The 26,619-nt window shown below is 34.7% G+C and overlaps 2 protein-coding genes across 2 annotated transcripts; one reads left to right on the top strand and one right to left on the bottom strand.

Annotated features, from left to right (window-relative positions):
- Positions 1-1,891: 1,891 nt before the first annotated feature.
- TRIADDRAFT_29799 (uncharacterized protein) lies at positions 1,892-15,265 on the top strand (the record flags this gene model as incomplete). The annotated part of the gene is made up of 24 exons (XM_002115579.1): positions 1,892-2,240; positions 3,299-3,448; positions 9,916-10,203; positions 10,553-10,673; positions 10,948-11,037; positions 11,225-11,291; positions 11,414-11,619; positions 11,702-11,787; positions 11,876-11,996; positions 12,147-12,232; positions 12,340-12,422; positions 12,510-12,614; positions 12,809-12,920; positions 13,109-13,288; positions 13,389-13,496; positions 13,620-13,690; positions 13,780-13,918; positions 14,036-14,182; positions 14,284-14,381; positions 14,474-14,521; positions 14,609-14,659; positions 14,755-14,826; positions 14,915-15,028; positions 15,182-15,265. The coding sequence occupies 24 exons, from the start codon at positions 1,892-1,894 to the stop codon at positions 15,263-15,265; spliced, it is 2,976 nt and encodes a 991-aa protein (XP_002115615.1).
- A 2,366-nt stretch (positions 15,266-17,631) lies between these two features.
- On the bottom strand, positions 17,632-18,305 carry TRIADDRAFT_29876 (uncharacterized protein; the record flags this gene model as incomplete). The annotated part of the gene is made up of 2 exons (XM_002115466.1): positions 17,632-18,084; positions 18,207-18,305. Coding segments are annotated over 2 exons (552 nt in total), but the record flags the coding sequence as incomplete, so codon positions are not given.
- Positions 18,306-26,619: the final 8,314 nt, after the last annotated feature.

Raw genomic sequence — 26,619 nt, 5'->3', positions numbered from 1 at the left:
TTAATCGATTGACTGACTATTGGTCGTGAATTGATGACACTTGAGTTCACAGCACGTTACTGACTACTTGCACCACGACGTCGATCATTCCACTGTAAACAATAACATCCCCCTTGTCGTCTGCGGACAAGCAGTTGACGAATTGGCAACTTTTTAAACTACTTATTTATTTTAATTAATGAATTTAAAGTGCAAGACAACAGCCTACCACTCGATTAGAACAGCGGCTATTGCAAGAGGTAGGAGGCATCATGCAATCATCATCGCTTGATGGTCAATTGAACTTGATGATGATGATGTTGTTGTAAAATGATTTACTCCATTTGACATTGGCAATGTCCATCATTACTTTTGCACCATTGTTTATTCCCTCATCTGGCCGTATAGAAAGCGTTTCTTTCCATCTTCATTGGAGGTAATCCATGTTGCCCATCAGGATCTTGATTGGATATTGGCGTAGGTACTTTTTGACAAGGTTCTGCTACTCTCTTTCTCGGGGTAACATAAACACGAGGTTAAGCCTTGCTACGACACCCTCCATCATGCAATCCACCTACTCTACTAGAAAAGGAACGATCCAATGTGCAATGCAGTTGAAAAATGCCACTTTTTTTTTTTTTTTTTTTTTTTTTTTTCCCAATCAACAAACATGACAGTAGTCTGAGTGCATAGTCGATGTTTCCATCGTTTCCATGCCTTTCTTGACATCATCTGCAGTTGATTTCCTTGCCAATTTCAAAGTACAGGGAAGCGGACTCAGATCATTTTGCAATTGATGTGTGTGTCAACCATACAAGTTTTTATTTCCTAATGTACACAATCGACCAACGGTATCGATGGACAGTCCAAGATGCAGACGCAAATAGTTGTCGTAGGCCACAACGCCTAGGCGTAGTAAGATGGCCATGGCGATTGTGTCAATCCATCCATTTCACATCATGGACGTTGATCGATTCTCGTATACCAGTTGTACATGTATCATGCTAGCAATCAGTGTTGGCAATTTATTTTTGCAGGACGAGCTGCAGACTCTTATTTCCTTGGATTGAATCTGCATGACGTTATCCAATCAATCAATATTCAAGATTACACACTAGTAATTGTGGATAATATTTCCATTCTTTTTCAATCTGATTACTGTAATAGGCCAGCGCTTCAATTGGACAAAATACAAGCGACAACGGAAGTCTTCTTCTTGCCCTTCTCATTGATTGTAAAGTTACACAGAAAGGTCTGTCTTGAAAGAAAAAGTACGTAATATGGATTGTATATATACAGTATACAGTAGATATATACCATTGATTTTCATTCTAGCTATTGCGAACTTTTCTATTTGTTTTGATCAATGTAAGTGCGATTTCATTTCATTGAATACCAAGACTACAACTAGTCCATGTCTGTCTCGCCAGAATGGATACTGTAGATAGACACCATGAAACAGTAGAGTGTACAATGTACACATGCAGACGGATAGGCCGCCGTCCACGCTTTCACTACCGTAGATCATCCAATGATTGATTCTATATATTATCATGAGTACAAGTAGTATTAAAAAGTTGCTGGAATTGTTGACTATCCATTTGTAGGGGCTTCTCAGTCGACTGGCACGACGTATCGCATCGTAGTGATTCCTCGTTGAACTTTATTCAACTCCACTTGGTCAAGTCAACGCGTTTCGTCAAATTGCCTGATTCAATTGGCGCTATCCCCCTCCTATCCTTGTATGACTGAAAATAACTGTTGTTGAAAGCATTGGATCGATCTTGTCAAGCCGCCTATCCTTTGCGTATTGATTAAGTTATTGAAAAACTGAATCAAAATACATCCAATTGAATTGAAAGTCGCCATCATGGATCACCAAGAAAGTAAAGGAGACGATGACAAGCCTCGTATGGGCGGTGTGAGTGACTTGAGTGTTATTGAAGAGAGTGAACAACTCAAATCGAATGGAGACAGTTTTAATGGCCAATTACGAGAGAAACATCAACGTAGCGATGAGCAATCAAGTGATCATCCAGCACGAAGTTTAAGTCCTGATCAATACGCCGATGTCGATGGAATTGGTCGTCGAACAAGAAGTCTTAGCGCAGTCCAAATTCAAGGAAATAGTTTAAATAATATCAACGATGAGTACCCTAATAAAATGCCGCGACGTAGCAGTTTAGCCAGTGGAAATAGATCACGAATGCAAAAGCATGTCTCCTTTAGTTCATCCAGTGATGAAAAAGCCATTGCCAGCGGTATGCCTTTTATCCATTCACTTTCAACGCTTTCCATGATTGCCATTTTTGTCTTTTGATTTATCCTTCATGTCACAACCATCATTTTTTAATTTTTCCTTCTATCCTGCACAATAGTCGATCAACCGATCTTAATTTTAAACATTCAATTTTATCTCATTGGCCTACTGTTAACGATTGAAGAGAAATTAAGTTACAATCGTGATTATGAGTAGCTTTTGTTGCAAGCGTTCCAATTTTTTTTTCCCCCAACTTTTCCCTTGTTGACAAATAAATTCATGACTTTTTCTTCTATACTATACAACGGCATAATTGTACAATCTTTACAATTTTACTCTTCCAATATTCGTAGTCAGGATTGTACAGTAGATTTGTTCACTGTTAGTGTACTGTACAATTTGGTAATCAACATCGACTTTGCTTTTATTTAGTGTTGCATTGACACGGACAACACATAATGATCCATAATTATCCGATCGAATCTTTTCAAGGAGGCGGCAGTACATGACTACTGTATTCTCCAACGCATTCAGCAAGACGCGACTACAAACTAGAGTAAAGTTGAAAATGTCCTTGGCCACTTTTAACATATAGTACAGGAATCATGTTTTGCCATCGCTACTAGATTTATTCACCACCACTCTACGGCAGTATACTCATTTGTACGACCGTATTGCTACAAGAGGTTTTCCATTCCCATTCTTACAAGTCCTTTCCATTTCGGTTCAAAAGTAGGATTGCTGTCGCTACCATAATTTCAAGTACAATTCTACCAAAGTTTGATTTCAATACGGCCGCCTCTTCCATACAGTGCATGGATAGTATGATAGATGCATTTTAGTCCACAGATGTTCTATAGCGGTTTGCAAAAACAACTCATCTACTTGACAGTACTCATAAATATAGTGTTGTACAGTCTGACTAATCGATCACAAAACGATAGTTTATTTTTGCTATGTTGTAAACGAGTAGAGTAGAGTACGATGTTGGCTCAACTTTTCTCCTTTTCTCCTTCTTTATGTGCCGCTTTTTGCAAATGGCTATCTTGACACGTACAGCTGGCGATTGTATAAGAGCAATGCAAGCTGGCACCGATATGATTAAAATTCGTTCAGTAACGCGACATTACAAGCGTACTTTTGTACTGGATCAAGAAATGTCATCATTAACTTGGAAACCGAGTACCAAGAAAGCTGAAAAAGCATTTAGTAAGTAATAAAGTCACTAACTAACTTACTCAATAACGTTATGAATGTTGACATAGTAAGCGATTGACATAAACTACGATATCTCGTCAACATATTGTCTATCACAGTCAAAATTGTGTACTTTCCTTTATCAAATGGTATGAAGTTGTGTTTTTTTGTCTCTGTTTTGTCTACTAATGAATGCAAACTAAACAGTGCTTGAATGATATTTTATTTTTTGAAATATATTGATGTTCTCTTTCCTCTCTATTTTTCTTTAATTCACTCTCACACTCTTCAATGCGTATCGCCATTTTCCCTTCATCTCTGTTTTCCTCATCCAAAAGACATCTTTCTTCATTTCTATTTCCTTCAGTATGATAATCCTTCAACATACTCTGCTAATATCCACTGCAATACTAATTTAAATTAGAATAGTGACAGATGATCGCCATTGCAACGCAATAAATACAATCATAAAATAAACCACCGATAGCCATGGATAAACCTCGATACCCGTCTATCAGTTTATAATATACAGAGAGAGAGAAACGTATAGTAATCTAGTGTAATAAGAAAAGAATGATATTAACGTTACTGTTGAGCTTTTATCGTACTTGGACGATGACTGTTTTCCTCATCCATAATTGTATGATTGATTGATTGTTAATAAACTACCGTAATTATCATACTGTTAATAAACTACCGAATTATCATACCTTGCAAATTACGGTATGGTGGGTATTAAGGATTAGTATCCTTTTCACCACTTTAGTATGCCTAGAAATGCCATCAATTTTATCGACCGATTCGTAATAATTTTAATAATATCGACCGACCGTTTTGGTTTTTTTCTTTCATCTTCTCTGGATTAAACTTGTAATATTCGAAATGCATTGTACACCAATGACATTGATCATACTGTATAAGCGTAGTACACTGTTCAGTAACCAGAGGTAGTTACCATGCAGTCATGATTCGGTAGATGGAATAGCTGCTTAAAATACGGTTTACTGAATTATGGGATGACAATTTCATTTTTCATTCTAAAACTCATATGACAATTTCATCAATGTTCCTAAGCTTAATAATTACAATTTTATAGGATGGCAATTTCATCTTTCATTCTAAAACTCATATGACAATTTCATCAATGTTCCTAAGCTTAATAATTACAATTTTATAGGATGGCAATTTCATCTTTCATTCTAAAACTCATATGACAATTTCATCAATGTTCCTAAGCTTAATAATTACAATTTTATAGGATGGCAATTTCATCTTTCATTCTAAAACTCATATGACAATTTCATCAATGTTCCTAAGCTTAATAATTACAATTTTATAGGATGGCAATTTCATCTTTCATTCTAAAACTCATATGACAATTTCATCAATGTTCCTAAGCTTAATAATTACAATTTTATAGGATGGCAATTTCATCTTTCATTCTAAAACTCATATGACAATTTCATCAATGTTCCCAAGCTTAATAATTACAATTTTATAGGATGGCAATTTCATCTTTCATTCTAAAACTCATATGACAATTTCATCAATGTTCCTAAGCTTAATAATTACAACTTTATAGGATGATAATTTCATCTTTCATTCTAAAACTCATATGACAATTTCATCAATGTTCCTAAGCTTAATAATTACAATTTTATGCGATGACAATTTCATCAATGTTCCTAAGCTTAATAATTACAATTTTATGCGATGACAATTTCATCAATGTTCCTAAGCTTAATAATTAGAAGTAGAATCACATTGCCAATGATTTCATGGATTTATTCAATTTATTACATTTCGCTAACACGGCCTACTGTCATTTCCAATTCATCAAAGAGAAGTTTTGCATGGGTACAGTAATAACGTTATAGAAGCATACAACTCATAAACTAATAACAATTTTTTAATTTTTTATTATATGATAATAGACTGTTAGAAAAGACCGATTTCATCTCTCTCTCTCTCTCCCATCACTCATGACTATATTATACCGTGTTGCCCTTGTCTATGCTTTCTCTTATGCTGTATAACGAACTTATTATACAGATTTATAGCTTGAATCATCATCATCAATGACTTACCTATACAGTGTACAATGTACACGTATGTCGATAGCAACCGTTTTGATGATGTTTATTGCTAATTGTATTTGATTGAAGTATAGTATTTACCTTGCAAGTCATTCTGTGGTACCTTTTGTAGAAAGAATTGCAGTTCCTAATGTTGTATAGTCGTTTTCAATAGTTAATATGTGTACCCTATATAGTACTAAATCCTCCAGTCGATCTGTTGTGGATCGGATATGTGTTTGGTGTCTTGACATCGTCAAGTTAGCTGTTTCCTTAATGCATGCCATGACTATAATTCCTATCAGTATCGTCCATCATTTGAAAGACACTCTTCCTGCTTCAAAAGTTGAAATATTTTACACCCTAAACACGGCTGTCTAAAGATCGCACACATAGCAAAAGAATAGGAAGTCTTATTATTTGTTTTATTTGTATTCTTAACTCGCTATAGAATAGCACTTCTCATGGCCGAAGTTCTTTGCATTTAAAAAATAGATTTAGTGCACCAGAGAATACATAGTTTTATTCCATAATAGGATTTCTCCCTTTGAGGCTATTTTTGCTAACTTGAAAGCATTATTATCATTTTAATTGTCTACCTACGATATCGTTTAAATTGACTAAGTTGCTTTTAGGGATTAAAGTTGAACATTGTCTGATTGTATTGATTAAGGGGTAATTTATTTAAAGATCCCATTAAACTATATATATACCTACAGCAGTGTGTAATGGAAATTGTATATTATTCGCATTACTCATTCTAAATTATTTTGCGCTTTATATTATTCCTTACGGCAGCTTAGCCAACAAAAACATTACCGCCGTATCGTCTACCATATTTAATTGATTTTCTTCCAGTACGCGTATGTAGTTACGATCGGAGTAGTTACTTTCTCATATCTTTTTTTTTAGGTCATATCGTTATTTTATGTAATGATTTCTACAGCGATGTCATTGCTATCATATTGCTATTTATTAAGTGAAAGTGATAACAGCGGATAAAATGAGGCTGAATAGAATATTATGCTTTTCATTGCCGACATTTATAATTATGACGAAAATATGGCCGTAACATATTAGTTTGTTTATGCAACCGATAGTACAATGTAATAGCCCATATTCATGCTAATTTTCAATTCTCAGTGTTATATCTAACTGTATAATGTAGATTCAAACTCGACATTCATATACTGTAACATACTCGTAAACAGCAATACGGGTCAACATGAAGGAACAGTTTAATATATTTTGACAGTTTATTACCATTATTCGCTATCACCAGAACCCATGTAAGTAATTTACCAATAGCATACATATATAATATATACAAATATGAATCTTATGTAGAGTTTGTCTGCGAGTAATAGAACATCTAAAACTTAGATCGATTTGGCCAATCGGCACAAAGTAGAATATTTCAATGTTTTTTATTTGTACTATATGTATTAAATACAGTAAGTATGTCTTTACATTAAGCATCTTGTGCAGTCAATCAACTCTCTACGGTTTACTGTCGTACGTAGTGCTACAGATTGAAAGTAATCTTAATTACGCTTAACTAAGAATTATAATTAATCACACAATTGGTCAACATCATGCAACAGTATTGATGAAATGATTACTATCGGTCAGCTTGATTAGATGACATATTGTCCACGCTACTGCATTACTCAAGAAAGTTATTGGATTATATTTATGCAATGTCATTTGCGTTGTCAGTATATTATTCCTTTGAACAGTAATGAAATCATATAAAAGTAACTGATATAATGCATTTAAATTACTTCAATAACTTATAAATTTGTTAGGCTAATCCTTCCAAACTCTTTTACGCAAATTATATCGTGTTTTAAAATACTTGCACTAAATTATAATATACGCGTATGTTTGTATGTACAGTATATCTAAAGCTATACTAGCCTGTAAATAGTTATCGGTAAAGTGGGTAGATCATTATGAAATATTATTAGAACACAATGATCGTCAGACTTTGTATACTTGTTTATTGAGTAGCATATTTCAGTGTACTCACTCATTGACAAGACTAGTATTTTAGGCTTGAATTTAATTGTAATTAATAGTGATGCATTTGGAGTAGCATAGCGTACTGTGCACATATATTTATATGGAAACAATAGTGCTATCAGATAGAGAAGGTTGTCTTTTAACATATTACTATCCTATGCTCTGATAATTAATCTATTTGCGTTACTATTTCACATCAATAATTATAATTATCTTTACATCTGAAATATTGGAAGCAACAAAAGTTGATACGACTGTTTAAGTTCTACTTCTAAAACCAGCTAGCTTCTTCATTACTCTAACTATAAAATTGAATATTACATACTGCTGATTTAATTACTTTTTTGCATTAGACCATGCTAAATACAAATACTTGATTACAAATCAATGCACGAGCGTTTTCACAGATGAAGAACTTATTGAGTCCCTTTATAATTTATTACGTTAATACCAATGCTAGAGAAGCTTACTGTATGTAGTGTGCATACACAGTATGTAATAGAGGTCTCAATCCTTTATTATACAATTAATAGATTTACTTATATGTATACGAGTATTGTAGATTGATGACCAAAATATGTCACATCTTTGCTAATAAAATTGTTGTTCAATCGTCGTCATATTTCTCTACGATCAATAGAAAATCGATGCAATTATGTGTTATGATCCCATATATTAGAAGTTAAAATTGACTATGAAGTTAAGCAGTATTATTATGCATAATCAGAAGGAATTGATATGATTATCGAAAACATACTAAGCATCCTCTTAGTATTGCTATCCGCTCTTTATTATATTTTATAGACGATTCAAGATTATACCATGTTCATTAATATAATTTATTTAAATTAACAATATCACCTATCCATTTTTTGATCCATTGTACATAAGACCTGAATTGATAATGGATGCCAAGCCATTGTTAATGGGGTTGGTGGATAAAAGAGTGTTGTCTACAATTTTATCCACTAGTATTGTTTCTAGTTGTAGCTTTTGTATCGCCCTTTTCACTAACTACACCTGTTTTGAGACGTTAACCCCCATTGTTATTGATGTAAGATGATTAAAGAACAGATATGTTTACGACATAATTAGCAAGCAAACTACGATAGACTTATGAGAGAAATCGATGCTTTCAACATATCCTAATTATCTTACGAGGTACTGTAGTGTATTCATTCTAGAATTTCTGCTTTACGCATATTAATATCGAATCAATTATATTATACGTATGATAAATAGTATTTTTTAGCTATCTGGTGCACGAAAGAAGAATAATTGAATTAATTAACGCCACCTCAGTTCTAAAATAGCTTGCTAATAAGGCATGGAACATCCGTACATATAAAGCTCTGTAATTATCGCATGTGATTAACGCTTTGATTCCTTCTCATTGATCTACACTGTTTCCTTCTGAGTGTACAATTTGTTTTTATTTATTTTAATTAATTAATGAAAATTTTTGAAGTAAGGATCTGATTATATTAATGATTTACTATCAAAATATCTGACAATTAATAGTATATAATTCATATAACTTATTATTATCAATATTATTAGTATTCCTCGTTTCATTCATATTAACAATATTACTAGTATTATTACTGTTATTATATTACTAGTATTATTTTTTTCGATCTTTTGGCTATTGCTGCAATAATTATCTCGATCTCAAGGAATACTTTTAAAGCTATTTAGCAGAAAATTCTATTTGCTGCTGCTATACGCGTACAAATCAAAATCAGCTATCAATTCACCTTACAAATCTTATAAATTTCATAGCTTGCATTAAAGCAGCAGCATATTATGACACTGTTATTACTGACTTGTGATGCCAAAGTAGAGCGTTTTCTTCGCGATATAGTACAGTTGCTGGCCATTTGATTTAAATTATTACGCATCAGTAAATGCTGTAGTAACGACTTAATTAATTTAAAATTAATACTTTATAAGAATAAGCTTATTATCCGCCGAATTATACAACTGGCTAATTTTGTGTCCCTTATAATTTGCCAACACTGATTGTGTATGTTATAATTATTATAACATAATTAGTTTTAGCTTACCTCCCATGTAATTGAGCGTAGCATTATCGACAAATCGTAATATTGAATAATATTTAGCAACCAACAGAGTACGTGAGTCTACAGTATGGAGAATCATTCTATGTGATATAGGATAGAATTTCACAATAGTGCTCGACACGTAAAAGTTAGCCTTTCGCTATTATCTGAATAGAGGCATAACGCTTCTTTAAATGAAAATAAAGGACGAATAAATGAATAGAATACTCCACTCCCTATTCGAATAACTGTTAGCAATGTTTTACATAAGTGGTCGCCGTATCACTCAATAATGAAATGATTTCTATGTTCGCAGTAAAAATTTCCGATATTCGAGAAGTTTTCAAGGGTCAGACGACAGATATATTTCGTCAGTTAGTCAAGGAGGACTATAGCGAAGATTGCTCCTTTTCAATTATCTATGGAGATAAGTATGAATCGTTAGATTTAGTGGCTAGCAGTCCAGATGAGGCCAATGTGTGGATAACTGGTTTGAGATGCCTTATTAGTAATCGTAAAAGATCTGGTAAGTATCTTATCTTAGCTATCTTAACTAAGAAATCTTGCATAGCAGAATCTCGAAGCCTTCTTGTATTTATTTTTCGTATAACACAGTAATTCCTTAGATACTCTAGTAAAATAACATCAATTATTCTGTTGCTATTTAACTAATATTCTTATCACATCTGTATTGTTGGTTCAGGTAAAGACAGCGTTGATGATCGTCAAGTTATCCGTGATTCATATCCCGACTATACATAATTTAAGCGATACCGAGTAAACTTGTTCATTTAAAATTATAAAACTGTTATTATAAAATTTTTCTAGAATTTTCTATATCACTACTTGCAGCTGATACTCTTATGTAACTATAACTTAAAATAATGACTCGTACAATATCATAATTTGCTTAACTAATATTACATGGATAAAAGAAAAATTTGATTTCCAAGCCGTTCGTGGGTCCGGCTTTCTGATGGAGGAACAGGTTATGGGTCTTGTTAAACAAATGTCACCTCATATCAATCTAGAACAAATTCTTTCGAAACATAAGGTAAGAATAAAAAAATTTCTGTCTATATTTGGGCTACTTTTATTAAAGATATACCTTTCTATAAATTAAGTCTATGGATATCCCAAGATATTACTGGAAGTAATTTACATTTAATATGAAATTCCCTATTCTTTTTACTGTGATATGCTAAAAAATGCGTATCATTTAAGTACTCAGTCATGGCAAGAAATGCTATCGTTCTATTTACTTGCTATGAAATTATCACCTCATGATTGTTAGTGAAAATTCGAAGCCAAATTTATTATTGTGTCTGTATTATATACAGGAATGTAGCGCAGCCGATGGTACCATGAACAGAGCACAATTTTTAAATTTTTTTAAAGAGATAACTACTAGACCTGAAGTGTATTTTATCTTGGTTCGGTAAGGGCATCTAGCAGAAATGATGATAGACGTTTATAATTAAGATATTAAGAAATATTATGGTAAAGAAATTAGCCTAAACGGCTATTGGAAGAAAATTAGTTTTGAATACGTAAATGTGTACAAATATTAAAATTTTACATCTTACCTAATGCGTGCAAATATGATATATTGTTATTCAAAACAGATACGCTAATATTGGAGATTTCTTGACCGTTGATGATCTAATGGCATTTCTAGAATCAGAACAGGGGGTGCGTGTTTTCCAATGTATAATTAATTGCGCAAAATATCACGCATTTCTTAATTGAAAACAAGCTGAAGCAAAATTTAGAAAATTACAAAAAACCACTAAATATTCTGATATATGTAATAGGTTTCAAAATTAAGCAAAGAAGATTGTTTAGGATTGGTAAAGAAGTATGAACCAACACGTAGAGGGCGACGTGAGGGTTTTCTTGGTATAGATGGCTTCATAAAGTATTTATTGGAACAAGAATTATTTGACTCGAAACATTTAAACGTTTGTGAAGATATGGACCAACCATTGTCTCATTATTTTATTGCCTCTTCGCATAATACGTGAGTGCAATCTTTATCATTTTTCTATTAAAAGTAAAATGCTGAGATATTAACGTTGCTACTTATCTAATACCTGTATTAGAGATCTATTGGAAGACCAGTTAACTGGCCCTTCAAGCGTTGAGGCCTATAAAAGTGCCCTTTTGTCTGGATGTCGTTGCGTTGAAAGTATGTTATATAGTACTAATAAATTTTACTATCGTTAATCCATTGATCAATTACGAAATAATGTTTATATTAAATTACAAAACCATAGTGGATTGCTGGGATGGTCCTAATAATGAACCTGTAATATACCATGGGCAGTCATTAACAACAAAGATTACGTTCAAGTCTGTGATACAGGCTATTAATGAATACGCTTTTGTCGCATCCGAGTATGTTTATAAACAATAGAAACCAAATAATATTAATCTTTAATTCAAGTCCAATATTAATATTAAATTTTATTTTAATTAAAGCTTAAGTTAGCGAATCTGTTAGTTGTAGTCTAAGCTTTGCTGGGTTATTCAATTTGCGGGAATAAGGTATCCGGTAATACTATGGATTCAAAATCACTGCTCTACGAAGCAGCAACGTATAATTGCCCATTATTTAAAAGAAATCTTAGGCGGTTAGTAATACTAACAGTATGAGAGTTAGCCTTTAATATATCAATGACGATTTCAGGCAAAATAGGAATTTAAGAATTAATACTTGATTATATATCCTAAATTACAGATAAGCTATGCAATCATTTTATCAACGAAAATCAAAAATTACTGACTTCACCTAGGCGTTTACGAAGAAAGATTATTCTGAAGGTGAAATAAATTTCTCAGGATTTGAAATTTTTCTGGGCTACAAATGTGGCGTTTCGACTGATATTGTCAATTATTCTATAAAATTAGGGCAAAAAATTACCAGTTGATTGTAAAGAGATGGAAGGATTCGTATCTGATGAAGAATGTTCGGGCCATGCCCCAGAAAATGGTGAAAAGAAGAAAGCTAAAAAGGTAAGAACATCATACAGTACATGTATAGCATTAACTATTTACTGCATTACTACTTCGCCGCATTTACAGCATATAAGCGTAGAATTCTATACTTTGATAAAATCTAATAAGCCGCTTGTGATGTTGATATTTTACAATATGTTTCAACATAACATATATTAGTAACTTTACAATTATTATTTTAATACTTGAAGGATAACGCTAATCAAAACAAGAAGCAGGTGAAATTGATTAAGCAATTATCGGACTTAATCAATCTTAAGTGTATTACATTCAATGGCTTTCAGGAAGCTAAAGAAAATAACAGTAAGTCTTTATCGATTAACAGTGATATTTCGATATTATTCGTTACCTCGCAAGTGTTTCTTTATACTTTAAGAAAAATAACTAAAAAAGATAGCCTGACCGTTATATGCGTTGACGGCAAATCCTATAGCTCAGAATTTTTAGCAGTATGCGCGTACTTCATGTAATTAAACATTTTTTATGATTAGGAAATTATTATGAAACTTCATCATTTGAAGAAGTATCGGCATTGAAGCTTAATCAAGCGTCTCCGGATGAATTTGTTAATTTTAATAAGAATTACTTGAGCAGGATTTATCCAGCTACTAAACGCGTCGACTCTAGCAATTACAATCCGCAAGATTTATGGAATTGCGGTTGCCAATTAGGTTATTTTGGATGATACTGTTCATCCCCCAAAATTGATTTAACGGTGCTCAAAATTTTTTAAAAATTGCAAAGTAACAACTTTATCTTATTGAATTGTAGTGGCCATGAATTATCAAACACGCGGAGAAATGATGGACCTTCATACTGGAAAATTTACTGAAAATGGTGGCTGTGGATACGTTCTGAAGCCGCCAGCTTTACGTGAAGGTAAATCTATTTTTATTGTTTAGACTTATTCATTATAAGAGTAGTACATTATTATGTGTACTATTTACTTAGAAGTCGTTATTATCAAGGTATAAACGCAAAATCTCTGATTTTTTCGTATAGATTATTCTTATTTTAATCCATCAAGTAAGGAATCTATTCCAGGAGTGGATCCACAAATTTTACATATTAGGGTTAGTTACAATGAAAGTTCGTAGTACAGTTAATGAAAGTCGTTCTAAATTTTAAATTTAAACAAATTGTTGGCATTAATTTACCGTAGATCATTAGTGGCCAAAATTTACCAAAGCCACGAGGATCAGGTTCGAAAGTCAATGCAGTAGATCCCTATGTAATTTTACAAATCAATGGAATCCCGATTGATTGTGCGGAAGAGCGTAGTAAGACAATTGCAAATAACGGTACGTTACCAAATCATTTTTGGAGTAAAGTATGCAGTATGTGAAAGATGTATGATATAATGGTACTACTATTATATAATAATGTGGTAACGTATTGCATTAACCTGTGGTTAACAGGATTTAACCCGGTATTTGATGAATCGTATGAATTCCTGATTAACTTACCCGAATTGGCCATCTTGAGATTTTTGGTAAAAGACGATGAGCATATTGGTGATGACTTTATTGGGCAATATTCGATTCCATTAACTTGTGTAAAATTAGGTAATGTGCTAGAATAGTTTTATCATGAAATTGAAATTAAAAACTTTTCTTTAGTTCACTTTATTTCAATGAGATGAAGTCCGAAATTTGTTTTCTATTAGGTTATCGACATTTAAAATTGTACGACGATACTGGTGAACTGATACCGCTGGCTACCTTATTCATACATGTCGCAATGACTGGCAAACGAGCCTTCGGGGTATATTTTGACAACTTTCGCCAGTATGATCTGCTTTAAATCCTACGTTATTTGGCTAACCAGATTAATTTATTGCTTATGCCTACACATAGTCGTACAAACGTGGTATGTCCATAAAGAAACTTAAAAAAACTAGAGAGGTATAAATGCAAAAAAGATGCTGTCATTACCATTAAATTTTTACTCTTCATTCATTGCTTTAAGTGTTTTCTTTATTAAACTATTAGTATGCACAACTAAAGACGGTCGGAATTAAGTCTATTGATGAGATATTCAAGGTTATATAAGCAATTGCATCAAAATAAAGGATGTAGGGTAATAATTCGCTTTAGGAGATTGGGAATGTCATTAGTTTTATTATTACTTATAACAGGAAGCTGTAAAGCCATTGCGAACTAGTACTGATCTCAGAGATAATGTACAAATTGCAATAGCTCAATTCAAGGTAATTAAGTGTTTTACTTTTTTAAAGATGATGCTCGTAGATTGTAAAATTATTAACACTTTTGTAATTTTTATTAAATACGATACAGGAAATATGTGGCTTAGCACCTTCTTCTAATATTAAACAATGTATAAAGTATTTAACATCAAGATTGACAGGTTCTTCACAAACATTCTCGCTGTCCATAACATCCAATGAGGGGGTAAATGATGCAAATGTTTATGTCCTCTTATTTTATTGCATTTAGAATATGTTTTCAATGTTATTATATTAGGAGAGAGAGCTGCTGATTAGTTACTCTTGTGACGTAATAATCGGCATGTATGAAATATTAATTGAATTTGCTTTAATGCAGTATCCCCATTTAGAAGCTATTGGAGGTGTTCCTGAAGGATATAAAAAATCTATTTCAACCTTCCAATCGGTAATACCTCATTGACCAAATTTTTTCTCCATTCTTACTTTATTATTTACTAACGAATTATTTGTTAGATGATAGACGAAGGTAGAATTCTACTTGATAGCGCCCCTTCTCTACAGGAAAGGGTTTGTATAACATTTCTGAATAATTGTGATAATTTTTTAGATACTATAGATGTCATTGATATAATGTTAAAAATTGTATTTTAATGTTTAATTAGCTTGAGCAGCTTATATCGGACGCGGTTAATTTGCAGGTAATTAAACTGATGTTTATATTGAGCTATTTGATAACAATATCATTCACGTGTATGTTGGTATTATGAAATCATTTCTGGTTTGTAATAGGGCGAACTGGTGTCCTATATTAGTAAAGAGAGTGGAGTCAAGAACAAGAAATTATTAAAGGTATCATATGTAGCTGCTGATTACGTATATTGATTCTAAAATGTCTGGATAGTAACTACAATTAGGAAAATTATTTACTCTCAAGTTTCATCGTATTAACTTTAATCTTTAGGTAAAAGATAATTATGGATGGAACATGGCTATGATGAGGGGGCAAGTACGGCTTCTAATCGAAGCATATAATGAATTTCAAGTTTATGTGCAAGAGGTGAAGCAAGTGGCTAGTAATATTTACGATCTTTAGGAAATTTTAAACATACTAATGCCTAATAAAATAACTTGCACGCTTGCATAGATCCATGATGTTGGCAAAAATAGCAATATAGCGAAACCAGTCTAAGTACTTCTCTACATAGGATTGGTTGCAGATGCTGCAATACACTATTACCTTAGTTGCAAAGCTTATTCTTCGCTTTCGCCTACCTGCTCACTTCATGCACTTTGTATTTGGCATTAAAAAGCAGTTCCTTGTATCATATGCTTGATAATTTTTGTATTTACATCTAGCTTACGGTGCTTTTTATATTGTATCGAGAAATGTTGGATATGCGCGTACCTTGCATGTGTATGTTTATACGTACCCATCTATGCTGTAAAATATCTTCAATGGACAATTCATTATAGAACTACTTTAATACGTTGTAGCCGACTTTATTCAAATGATGGATTATTTTAAAATCATATTGAAGGCTACCTTTATCGGTTAGGTTATAACAGTGATATCGAATTTCAAATATTGAAACGATTTATATCAATGCACTTAACTTGACGTAACATAAAATGCTAAAACTTGTCACGTCATAAAACTATCATTATTGTTTGTTCTATAAGAATATATTGTAATTAAGTGTTCAATTACCGTTAGAGATTTCTTTGATTTGACTTGAATATAGTACTTGTTCTTTAAATGCAAAAGTACTGTATTTATGATATTAATGTACTTTATTCTACAGCAGCCTGTATTAGGTCATATGTTACTAACAGAGATAGTGTACAACATTCCTGTATTCACGAGTTCTATGTAATCTCACATTTACTTGTAAAATAATTTACTTGGAGTGCTTGCTTTTCCAGATGGAGTTATTTCCAAAAAGAAATTAGGAAATTTTTTTCTTTTATCATTATTTTACAAATGGTTTATTAACACTATTATCTGAAGTAAAATTACAATGTAGTAGTTCAACCATGTAACAGTAGATGCTATCAATAGTCTAAGCTATTTATCAGAATGTATTATTAGTCCTATGTCACAACTGTGGGCTTAAGTTGTATAGATACGAATGTATTCATATTCGATTGAATTATTTTATGTGAATGTTAAGTTGAATTGATCGTTATCTCTATTCAACCGATCGCCTTAACGCTGCGTTGATTAATAACGTTAAAATTCCGTTACTAGAATGCAATAAGTTTGTTGTAATAAAATTTTATTACAGTAGGCGCACTTTTGAGTTATCATTCATGGCTGACAAAGATAGTTGGCATCGCATTATTTGTACAATAATACTGTACATTATCAATCAATTTTGCGAGATTTAATAAAGTTTCATTGTTAATAAGAATTATTTACTAAATCTATTTTTTTAACTTGAATTTGTTAATGTTTGTAATTTCATCAGCATGTTAGTTTATCATCAGTAGTAAATAAGGAACAATACAATGACCGTTCTTTGGTAATAATGCAACAAAATTGCTTGCTTTTTTTTAGATTTATACTAGTATGTTACAAAAAGATTAAGTTAGTTTAGTCGCAAACATGCGTAGGACTACCATCGGCAATAAGATGTTCGTATTATGTTCAAATTATTATGTTGAGTTATACTGTAAGCGCGACCGTTGTCTAAAGTGATAAAGTTGCCTACTCTTCATAACCGGAAATGTTAACATCTGGTCTTAATCGAAAGCCTGAAAAGTAAAAATGATTACGTGATGAGATTAAATTGAGCGCATTACAGTCAATGATCTTCATATAGGCAATTATAAACTTACGAGTCGTAAACTGTGTTCTTGTTCATTCCTTTTAATTTCAGATTGACTTACAACATTATCCACTTTTCTCTTTAAGAATTCAGCATTTTTATCAATCCATTTTAATGCCTCAGTATGAGAATTGAGAATCTTAGTGACTTGTTGCATAGGGTTATTATTTTGTCCACTATAGCACTTGTTCAATTTTTCAATAACTTCGGTTAAATCGTGGCACATCTGTTGTAAGCGCACATCAAGTTCACAAGCACTGCTATACATTTGCTCCCTTTCTTTGTCAATAAGATGAGAACCAAACGAGCTAGATTGTTGCTGGACAGTTGTTTCCAAAGGAGAAAGCAAGTGCTCTAGCTCCCGTTGTTGAGTGTCAATAAAGTCTAGTTCACTATTTAAGCGATCTTGATCGGCTTTTAAATTTTCTACATAGTCGCTGAGATCTATGATCTAAATAAATATAAAGATAATATTTTATAATAACTATTTGTTCTAATTTTTTAAAATGGCAAATACATGGGATGATAACTGATTGTCAGGCATATCATCTTGAATTAGCACAGCTTTGATACCTTTTTTTGATTTTCTCTTATGATATCATCCCAAGAGTTAACCTGAGCGGCTTGCTTCAAAAACACTTTTTCCTGTTCCTCCAATTCTACGCTCCACTGTCAATAATGACATGTAAAAATAATCAGAATAGGTTTCTTACCATGGTCAATCATTACCATAAGGAAATGCTATCATGTGTTGTTAGATAATATAAATAGGATAGATTGCTAATGATATTGCACTGCTGTTACCTTATTGACGTAATCATCCAGCTGTCGAAAAGTTAATTTCATTTGACTGTCAAGTTTTTTATGAAATAATTATTATTAGAGATAGGAATTATAGTATGGTAACGTAGCGTCGCACGTTATTGACTCTTTTTATTAAAGTTTATATTATCAAAGCCTGACTTACCTGCCCTGCTGTTTGTCAGCTATTTACAAAGAGAAAAAAAGTCCTTAATTAATCAATTTCTCAACAATGCAGGTACTTTTCGTAACACAGTGATCAATCTACACGTACACTAGTGTATCATCACAATCATTGGTAATTCCAAGTATTTAACTAACCCGTTGCTAAAGCTGCAGCATTGGATGTCGTACTGGTCGTTGGTAAAGCAAATGAGGTCTTATCTGCAATATATGATTGAATATTGAAGATAGAGTGAGTAATGCCTTCATTCATGGACGATATATTTTATAAATAGATTTACATTTAACAAAGTCTAGCTCATTAACGCACAAACACAAATTCATTCCGAATAAAGCTACTACATTACTTCATTGTTAACAAGGTAAGGAATTTCTACTACTTTAGTTCAGAAAGCCCTTTAAAACTACTACATATACGATTAATCGTTATCGGTGATTGTTTTAATTCCAACACCTTAGGCTTTATCTTCATTCAATTATATAAATTAATTCGTTTACCATCTGTAGTCACTTTACTGCGAATCACTTGGTAGTTATAATGAATTTGTTGTAATATGGTTAATGCAAAAGATAATAAGCTACCAATCTATTCGCTCCATTCTGCTGTACTACGAACCCGTTACAAACTAGCAGTCATTGTAGTGCTACGGATAACGTTTTGACTATTACAGTGTCATAAAACGATTAAAGGATCCTTTTCATCTCTTTCACTAGTTCTTTTATGTTACAGAAACTTTTATACCTAGTCCATGCAATACGAATATCTAATGGCATACAGGTATTACAATTGGCTCTATTCATGATAAAAATCTACTCTGAGAGTGTCAATTGAACGCAAAATAGATGACTAAGTCTGCACCGGGTGTATTGCAAATTATTTAGTGAGGCATGATACTGCCAAGACCTTACCTGATGCACTTGATGTTGTAATACCAGCAGTTGCGGTAGTAGTTAATCCTGATCAAATAGATGAAGTAATATAACAAACACTATTAGAGTATCACCATCATCTATTGATAATTAAACGATCAAGAGTCTTTTATTCAATCGTTTGGACCAATTAACCTCTACACTTACTGGTTACTACATTAATGGTCTTGTCAAGACACGAAAAGTTGTGTACGCAAAGCAGCATTAAATGATGAAAGTGTAGCAAGTAAAGTTAAACTAATGTGCAGCATTGATCAACTCTTACCAAAATTTAGTTTATCAGAGGTAGCATTAAATGAAAAGAGTGTAGCAAGTAAAGTTAAACCAATGTGCAGCATTGATCAACTCTTACCAAAATTGAATTTATCAGAGGTAGCATTAAATGATGAAAGTGTAGCTAGTAAAGTTAAAGCGTTAAACCGATGTGTAGCATTAATCAACTCTTACCAAAATTGAATTTATCAGAGGTAGCATTAAATGATGAAAGTGTAGCTAGTAAAGTTAAAGCGTTAAACCAATGTGTAGCATTAATCAACTCTTACCAAAATTGAATTTATCCGAAGTAGATGTTGAGGCTGTTGTTTTACCCATTGTAGGTTGAAACGACGGAAAGGTAGAAGCTATCAAAACAAGACAGTGGCTTACGAATCATATCAATTTCAACGTAGGCTAATTGGCACCGTTTATGCTATAACGATAGATTTTGTACATACCAGGTAATGTTGTTGTCGTAGCACTTGCTTGTTGATTAGGAGCTGAAGGTGTTAATGCAATCCCTTGTGATGATGTTGGCACGCTACTAGCACCAGTTGTTTTATCGTTAGGAAGATTGAAAGTAACAGTCGGTTTGGTCGTTTTAGCAGATGTGGTCGGAGCAGTTATATTGCCAAATGTGAAACCCTGAGGTGCTTGAGCAGATGTTGTTGATGCAGTCGGAGCAAAATTCAATCCTGTCGATGATTGACTACTAGCTCCACCCGTGGTGGCCGCAGTACTAGCCGGTGCAGTCGTGGTTAGAGATCCAAATGTAAATCCTGCAGTACTGGCAGGAGTGGATGTCGATGGCGCAGTATTGGTGGATGCAAAGAATGATGGCTTAGCAGCTAGAAATCATAGTTTAGAATGTATCAATAACAAATTGAGATCATGAGTGTTGATCACACAAGTAATATCAGACAGTTGACGTGTATGGGTATCTATGTACTAGTAGAGAGACATTTGCTCCTATTCTATCATTACGGTGCACAACGTATCTTTCTAATCGAGCAAATGCTCCATCCACAACGTTATTCCTTCCTTATTTTACAGTCGTAAACAATTACTTGGGCGTAAAGTCTATCATTGGACAGCAGAATCTTACCTGTCGTCGCCGTAGTACCGCCACTCATGCCACCAGATTGAAATTGGATAGCACCCGTTGTAGCAGTAGAAGCTGAACTAGCAAGCGTTGGGGCTGTTGTCGAGCTACTGGCAAGTTGTAATTGGAATCCAGCGGCAGGATTGATTGATTGCGATGTCAACGCTGGCATAGCACCGGTTTTAGGTGTACCTAAAGTTATATTGCCTACGCCACCCGTTTGTGTCTTTGGAGTACCAAAGTTAAAGGCAGTGGTCGCTGCAGTTGGATTGGTGTTGGTCGTTGTCGAACTACCAAAGTTCAACGACGATGTTGCTGGGGTAGAATTACCAAATTGGAGTGGCTTATTACCAGTATTGCTATTGAATTGAAAGCCAGTTGATGGATTGTTTGTTGCAGCAGAAGTACCAGCTGCGTTGGCAAAGAATGAAGTTGTGGCCGAAGTAGTAGTCGCAGTGGTTAACGTAGAAGGGTTAGTCAATGAAAATTGTGGGTTAGCAGCAGCACCCGGCGCGGTCGTTGTCGTCGGATTGGAGGAGCCAAAGGTAAATCCTGCTGTAGTACTTGTACTTCCACTACCAAATTGGGGTTGATTATTACCAAACTGTTGTTGATTACTACTACCAAATAATGATGTCTTGCCACCCATCGATGGTGCTGTATTGCCAAAAGTAAAGGCAGAAGAAGTTGCTGTTGTACTTGATGGTGCACCAAAGCCCAACGTACCAGTAGGATTATTATTATTATTATTATTCCCACTCGCCGATGGATTGAAATTGCCAAAAGCGCCAAAAGTCGATTGCTGCTGCTGTGGCTGTTGCTGCATGGTATTGGTATTAGGTTGCGATGATGCTTGCTGTTGACCAAATGAAAAAGCTGGTTGAGAAGGCTGAGATGATTGATTTTGACCCATTGAAAAGTTGGATTGATTTCCACCAAAGCCTGTAAATAAATTGCCTCCACTAACGTTGGGATTGTTGGCAGCGCCAAAGCCACCCATATTGGCCGTAGGATTCTTCTTGGCCGCGGTGCCAAAACCACTGCCACCTGCTCCAAACATTGAGCCGCCACTACCACCACCAAACGACGGTGTATTAGCCATACTCAGCAATATTGTAGTACTAATTTCCAAGTCCAAATAGCGCTTAAAAATGGCCGATCGATCGAAATTCTCTTGCAAGGCTAACCAGAATTCTGGACAAGAATGGCGGTTAGGAGTCGCTGACTGAGCCTGTCCAAGTCGCACTCGACCTTGCAAGATTAACAGCTATACTAAGCCATGATGCCTGCACACCTGCAACAGTAGTCGAGGTAGTCTACTGATCCATGATGGGCTGTCGACGACGGCAGTCGACGGACGTCCGGACATGTCCATTGCAGCACCCTCCAGTACATTAAACTGTAGAATCGGCAGTATAGAGTACTGTAGATGGCAGGGGACTTAGAAGGCGTATGGAAGAGAGCCTGATGAAATGGCTACTTTCCAATATATTCTAGTCCTATTAGACCGCAAATTGCGGACCCCATCATGTTGCAGTACTAGTTACTACAAAAGATTAGTCTTGCAAGTCGCTATAAGCCCAGGTGAGAACAAAAAATGTTCTTCTATTCGGTATATTAGATGACATAGCTATGCTCATGGGACTTGCAAGACGCATGGAAGAGAGCCTGATGAAATGGCTACTTTCCAATGTATTCTAGTCCCATTAGACCGCAAATTACGGACCCCATCATGTTGCAGTACTAGTTACTACAAAAGATTAGTCTTGCAAGTCGCTATAAGCCCAGGTGAGAACAAAAAATGTTCTTCTATTCGGTATATTAGATGACATAGCTATGCTCATGGGACTAGCAAGACGCATGGAAGAGAGCCTGATGAAATGGCTACTTTCCAATGTATTCTAGTCCTATTAGACCGCAAATTGCTAACCCCATCATGTTGCAGTACTAGTTACTAGAAAGAGAAGTCTTGCAAGTCGCTATAAGCCCAGCTGAGAGTAAGAAATGCCCTTCTATTCGGTATATACAGTATTATATATATTCGGTATATATTAAATGACATAGCTATGCTCATGGGACTTGCAAGACGCATGGAAGGAGAGCCTGATGAAATGGCTACTTTCCAATGTATTCTAGTCCTATTAGACCGCAAATTGCGGACCCCATCATGTTGCAGTACTAGTTACTAGAAAGAGAAGTCTTGAAAGTCGCTATAAGCCCAGGTGAGAACAAGAAATGCCCTTCTATGCAAGGCTACATGCCTCTTGAACAAATGCTCATTTCATCCATTTTGGACTCTAAGATCAGTCTTGGATCAAGTGTGTCCAGTGCAAAGCTAGTCCTACTATACAGTACAGTGAAAAGGTTGACTGTTATGCAGTACAGAGTGTCCTCAAATACTCCCAGCGCACAAAATTCAAATTCGTCTGGGCAAATTGTGCAGCAATTTGCTGCAATTGCCCGAAATGTACGTAGAGTAATCAATCACCGATCATAATCTGAAGTTCAAATCCAAGTCACTGTCTTTGTCTTACAGTGACGAGTACTGTAAAAGACTGTGGTCTAATTACTATCATACAGTGAAAAGTGACAATGCTTTGACTAAAACTAGTTTGAAAAACTACGCTGTCTTACAGTGACGAGTACTGTAAAAGATTGAGGTCTAATTACTATCATACAGTACAGTACAGTACAGTACAGTGAAAAGTGACAATGCTTTGACTAAAACTAGTTTGAAAAACTACGCTGTCTTACAGTGACGAGTACTGTAAAAGATTGAGGTCTAATTACTATCATACAGTACAGTACAGTACAGTACAGTGAAAAGTGACAATGCTTTGACTAAAACTACAGTACGTTGTCTTACAGTGACGAGTACTGTAAAAGATTGAGGTCTAATTACTATCACTGTACAGTACTGTACAGTGAAGTGAAAAGTGACCATGCTTTGACTAACTATTCTTGGACTAAAACTACTTTGTCTGCAAGTTCCATGAAGTCATATTTCGATTAATCTTATTACATTATATGATTATGTGACAACAATTTTCGCTTGGACAGTTCCATAAGATCGTCGATGTTATTCAAATCAGTGCCAGTGATTTCGAAAATAGTCTCGGAAAATCCATACTAACTAGCCATTTTTCCATATGGACAGTATGGCCTCATCGGGTAAGAGATGTCCGTCTGTCCGAGTCGAAGTCTTCTTCTAGCACAGTAAAACATTCTAACGTACTGTATGGAATAAGGCCGAAAATGTGGAAAAATAGTCAGTGACTCAGTCTAGATCTTGCGTGTCTGTTTTCGAAATCACTCGTATTCATTTGAAGAACGTTCATGATGTCCATTGACTGCTCGTAAGCAGAGCTTAGTAACAGTGAATGCAATATTACTTAATTTAGAAACAATCAGTCTATTTAGAATCGACTGTCGGCAAACTAAAGTACTGCCATCGTCAAGTGTTGCACACCATTTTATTGACCAAAGTAGCCCCATGTCTGTCTGTACTGTAGTCCATGGTACAGGATCCTGAAGCTCGTAGTTCCGAGCCTTCCGACCTTCCTTGTGCATCCAAGCTTCCACCCAAATCCGATCGACTGTAGCATGGCGGAAAAGTATCCAACTCTCTTTGGTAGCCTGCCCTGCCTGGCTGCAAGGTTGTGCTACGCATAGATTGGCAAATCATCTCATTGCATGCTGCCTTTTATCGCCAGGAATGCAATGGTTATGGAGAAGCGTAGTGAGTTAGTATTGTTACTACTGTCGTGTAGAGCAATCTTGTTACACAGGTGCAATAATGGACTAGCTCACTTCTCTTGCACACAGCTTTGACTGTTTCAATCTCATAGCCATAGCCATTTGCAATGTTCAAAACTAGTCGCAAACTTAACTTGCGAACTACTACCCTAAACTAATAGATTACTTATCCCTATCTCCACTACACCTGCAGGTCTACTGTATGGTAGTCCTTTTCTACTTACGGTCAAAACTTGTGGTGCATATATAGTAACTTAGCAACATAAAACTGACATGGGTCGCCTATTGCCATTAGCACCATAACGAAATCGACTTCATTAAAACATGGACGGTGCTTTGCTCTGTAAAAAAAACTACTCTCGTGTGGCGCTATCAACCCTCTTGCTTCTCCTTGACCCAACCATCTGTATATCTAGTACATGTTGTGCGGGCTAGAGGCTCATGGTAATATTTATCTAGTAACTACTTTCGTGTAGAGCGATCAACTCGCTCGCATAACTTTCTACTGTGCTGTATAAGTGTATATCCGGTAGATGTTCCGCTGGCTAGTAGGTTATCATGCTGTGATAACTACTTTCAGGGAGTATAATCAACTCCTTCACTTCTCCTTACACACAACTTTTGACTGTAGAGTGCAGATCCAATTGATCTTTCGTGGCGCTACTGTCTTTTCCTTTGCATAGTAACACGAGCTAACTTAACAATCTGCTGTAAACTAACGGTCAATTGCAACGACTGGCATGGAGCTAGATGAAAGAGAAATCGTCTACAGCCATGCTACAGTGAAGGAAAGTGGGTTAAAAAAATGCCACAACATCAAGTTCAATGACGAGCTTCAATAATTAACTTGAATGCATTTCCACTATTGCCAATAATAACAGACGAGTATCTAGCCCCTCTCGACGTTCGCGTGACTCAGAATAACAACTCTTGACGTCAAGTACCAACCATCATCAATGGTCAACAGAACAGATCTCGCAAGGAAATATTCAAGCAATCATGAGTTATACTATCCTCTAGAATCAGCATAACTACACTACCGAATGAATCCATCATCATCTTACCATGATCATGGAACTACTGCATAGTTTCGCACGATGCCAAACTGTTCAAATTTATTGCATTGTCTTTAGTAATAAAACTAATACTCGTTAATTATAGCTAGCATCAATACTCCGCCATCATCATTCCTTGACTCAATGCAGCTGCCTACAATCATGATGGATTAACTCGATCAGTCATCGTTACCATTTGACTTTCCATTTAAACGTCCATCAGAAATGAATCGATATCACTAAAACCTCCATAGGCTTGCAACTTGAGCCCTTCAATAAAAAGTAAATCCTATTACTAGCTTGCTAACAACATGTCTCCCTTATTCAGAATGACTCCATCATTCAACACCAACTGCTTGATAAACCAAACGTAATAAAACTACGCACACACTCAATGCCAACTTATTGAATACCAACTACGTCAACATCGATTCTATCCTGTCACTTTGAGAATATACAACGATCCAGTTATCGAAGTAAATAAGCTTCAGGACAGATCTATTCATCATGATTAGTCAGTTTCAGAATAGATGATCTGATGATAACTAGTTATTGCATGCTATGACTATCATATCAAGGTTAATCCATGGCCAAGATAATCTATTGTACTAACTTACGAAATACAGCACAGGCATGATGGCTACCAAACCTACATCGGACACTAAATTAGTTACTCATGATCTCAACGTTTAGGATAATGTGGAATACACTCCCATAAGCAACAAATGTTATTGTAATCACTCAAACAATTCCATTTGAATTGAAATTGTACCCATGACGGATTGATTCAAATTCAATATTGGCGCAACTATGTTCAATTCAACTCATGGCGGTTCTTGCAACAACAACGCTTTAATGTTGTTTCCGCTAGATTCATGTATTAAGCAATTAGATATCATTTGGA

The sequence above is a fragment of the Trichoplax adhaerens genome, genomic scaffold (assembly GCF_000150275.1).
Source record: "Trichoplax adhaerens TRIADscaffold_11 genomic scaffold, whole genome shotgun sequence".
Classification (NCBI taxonomy): domain Eukaryota; kingdom Metazoa; phylum Placozoa; class Uniplacotomia; order Trichoplacea; family Trichoplacidae; genus Trichoplax; species Trichoplax adhaerens.
This window is presented reverse-complemented; position numbering and strand designations above follow the sequence as displayed.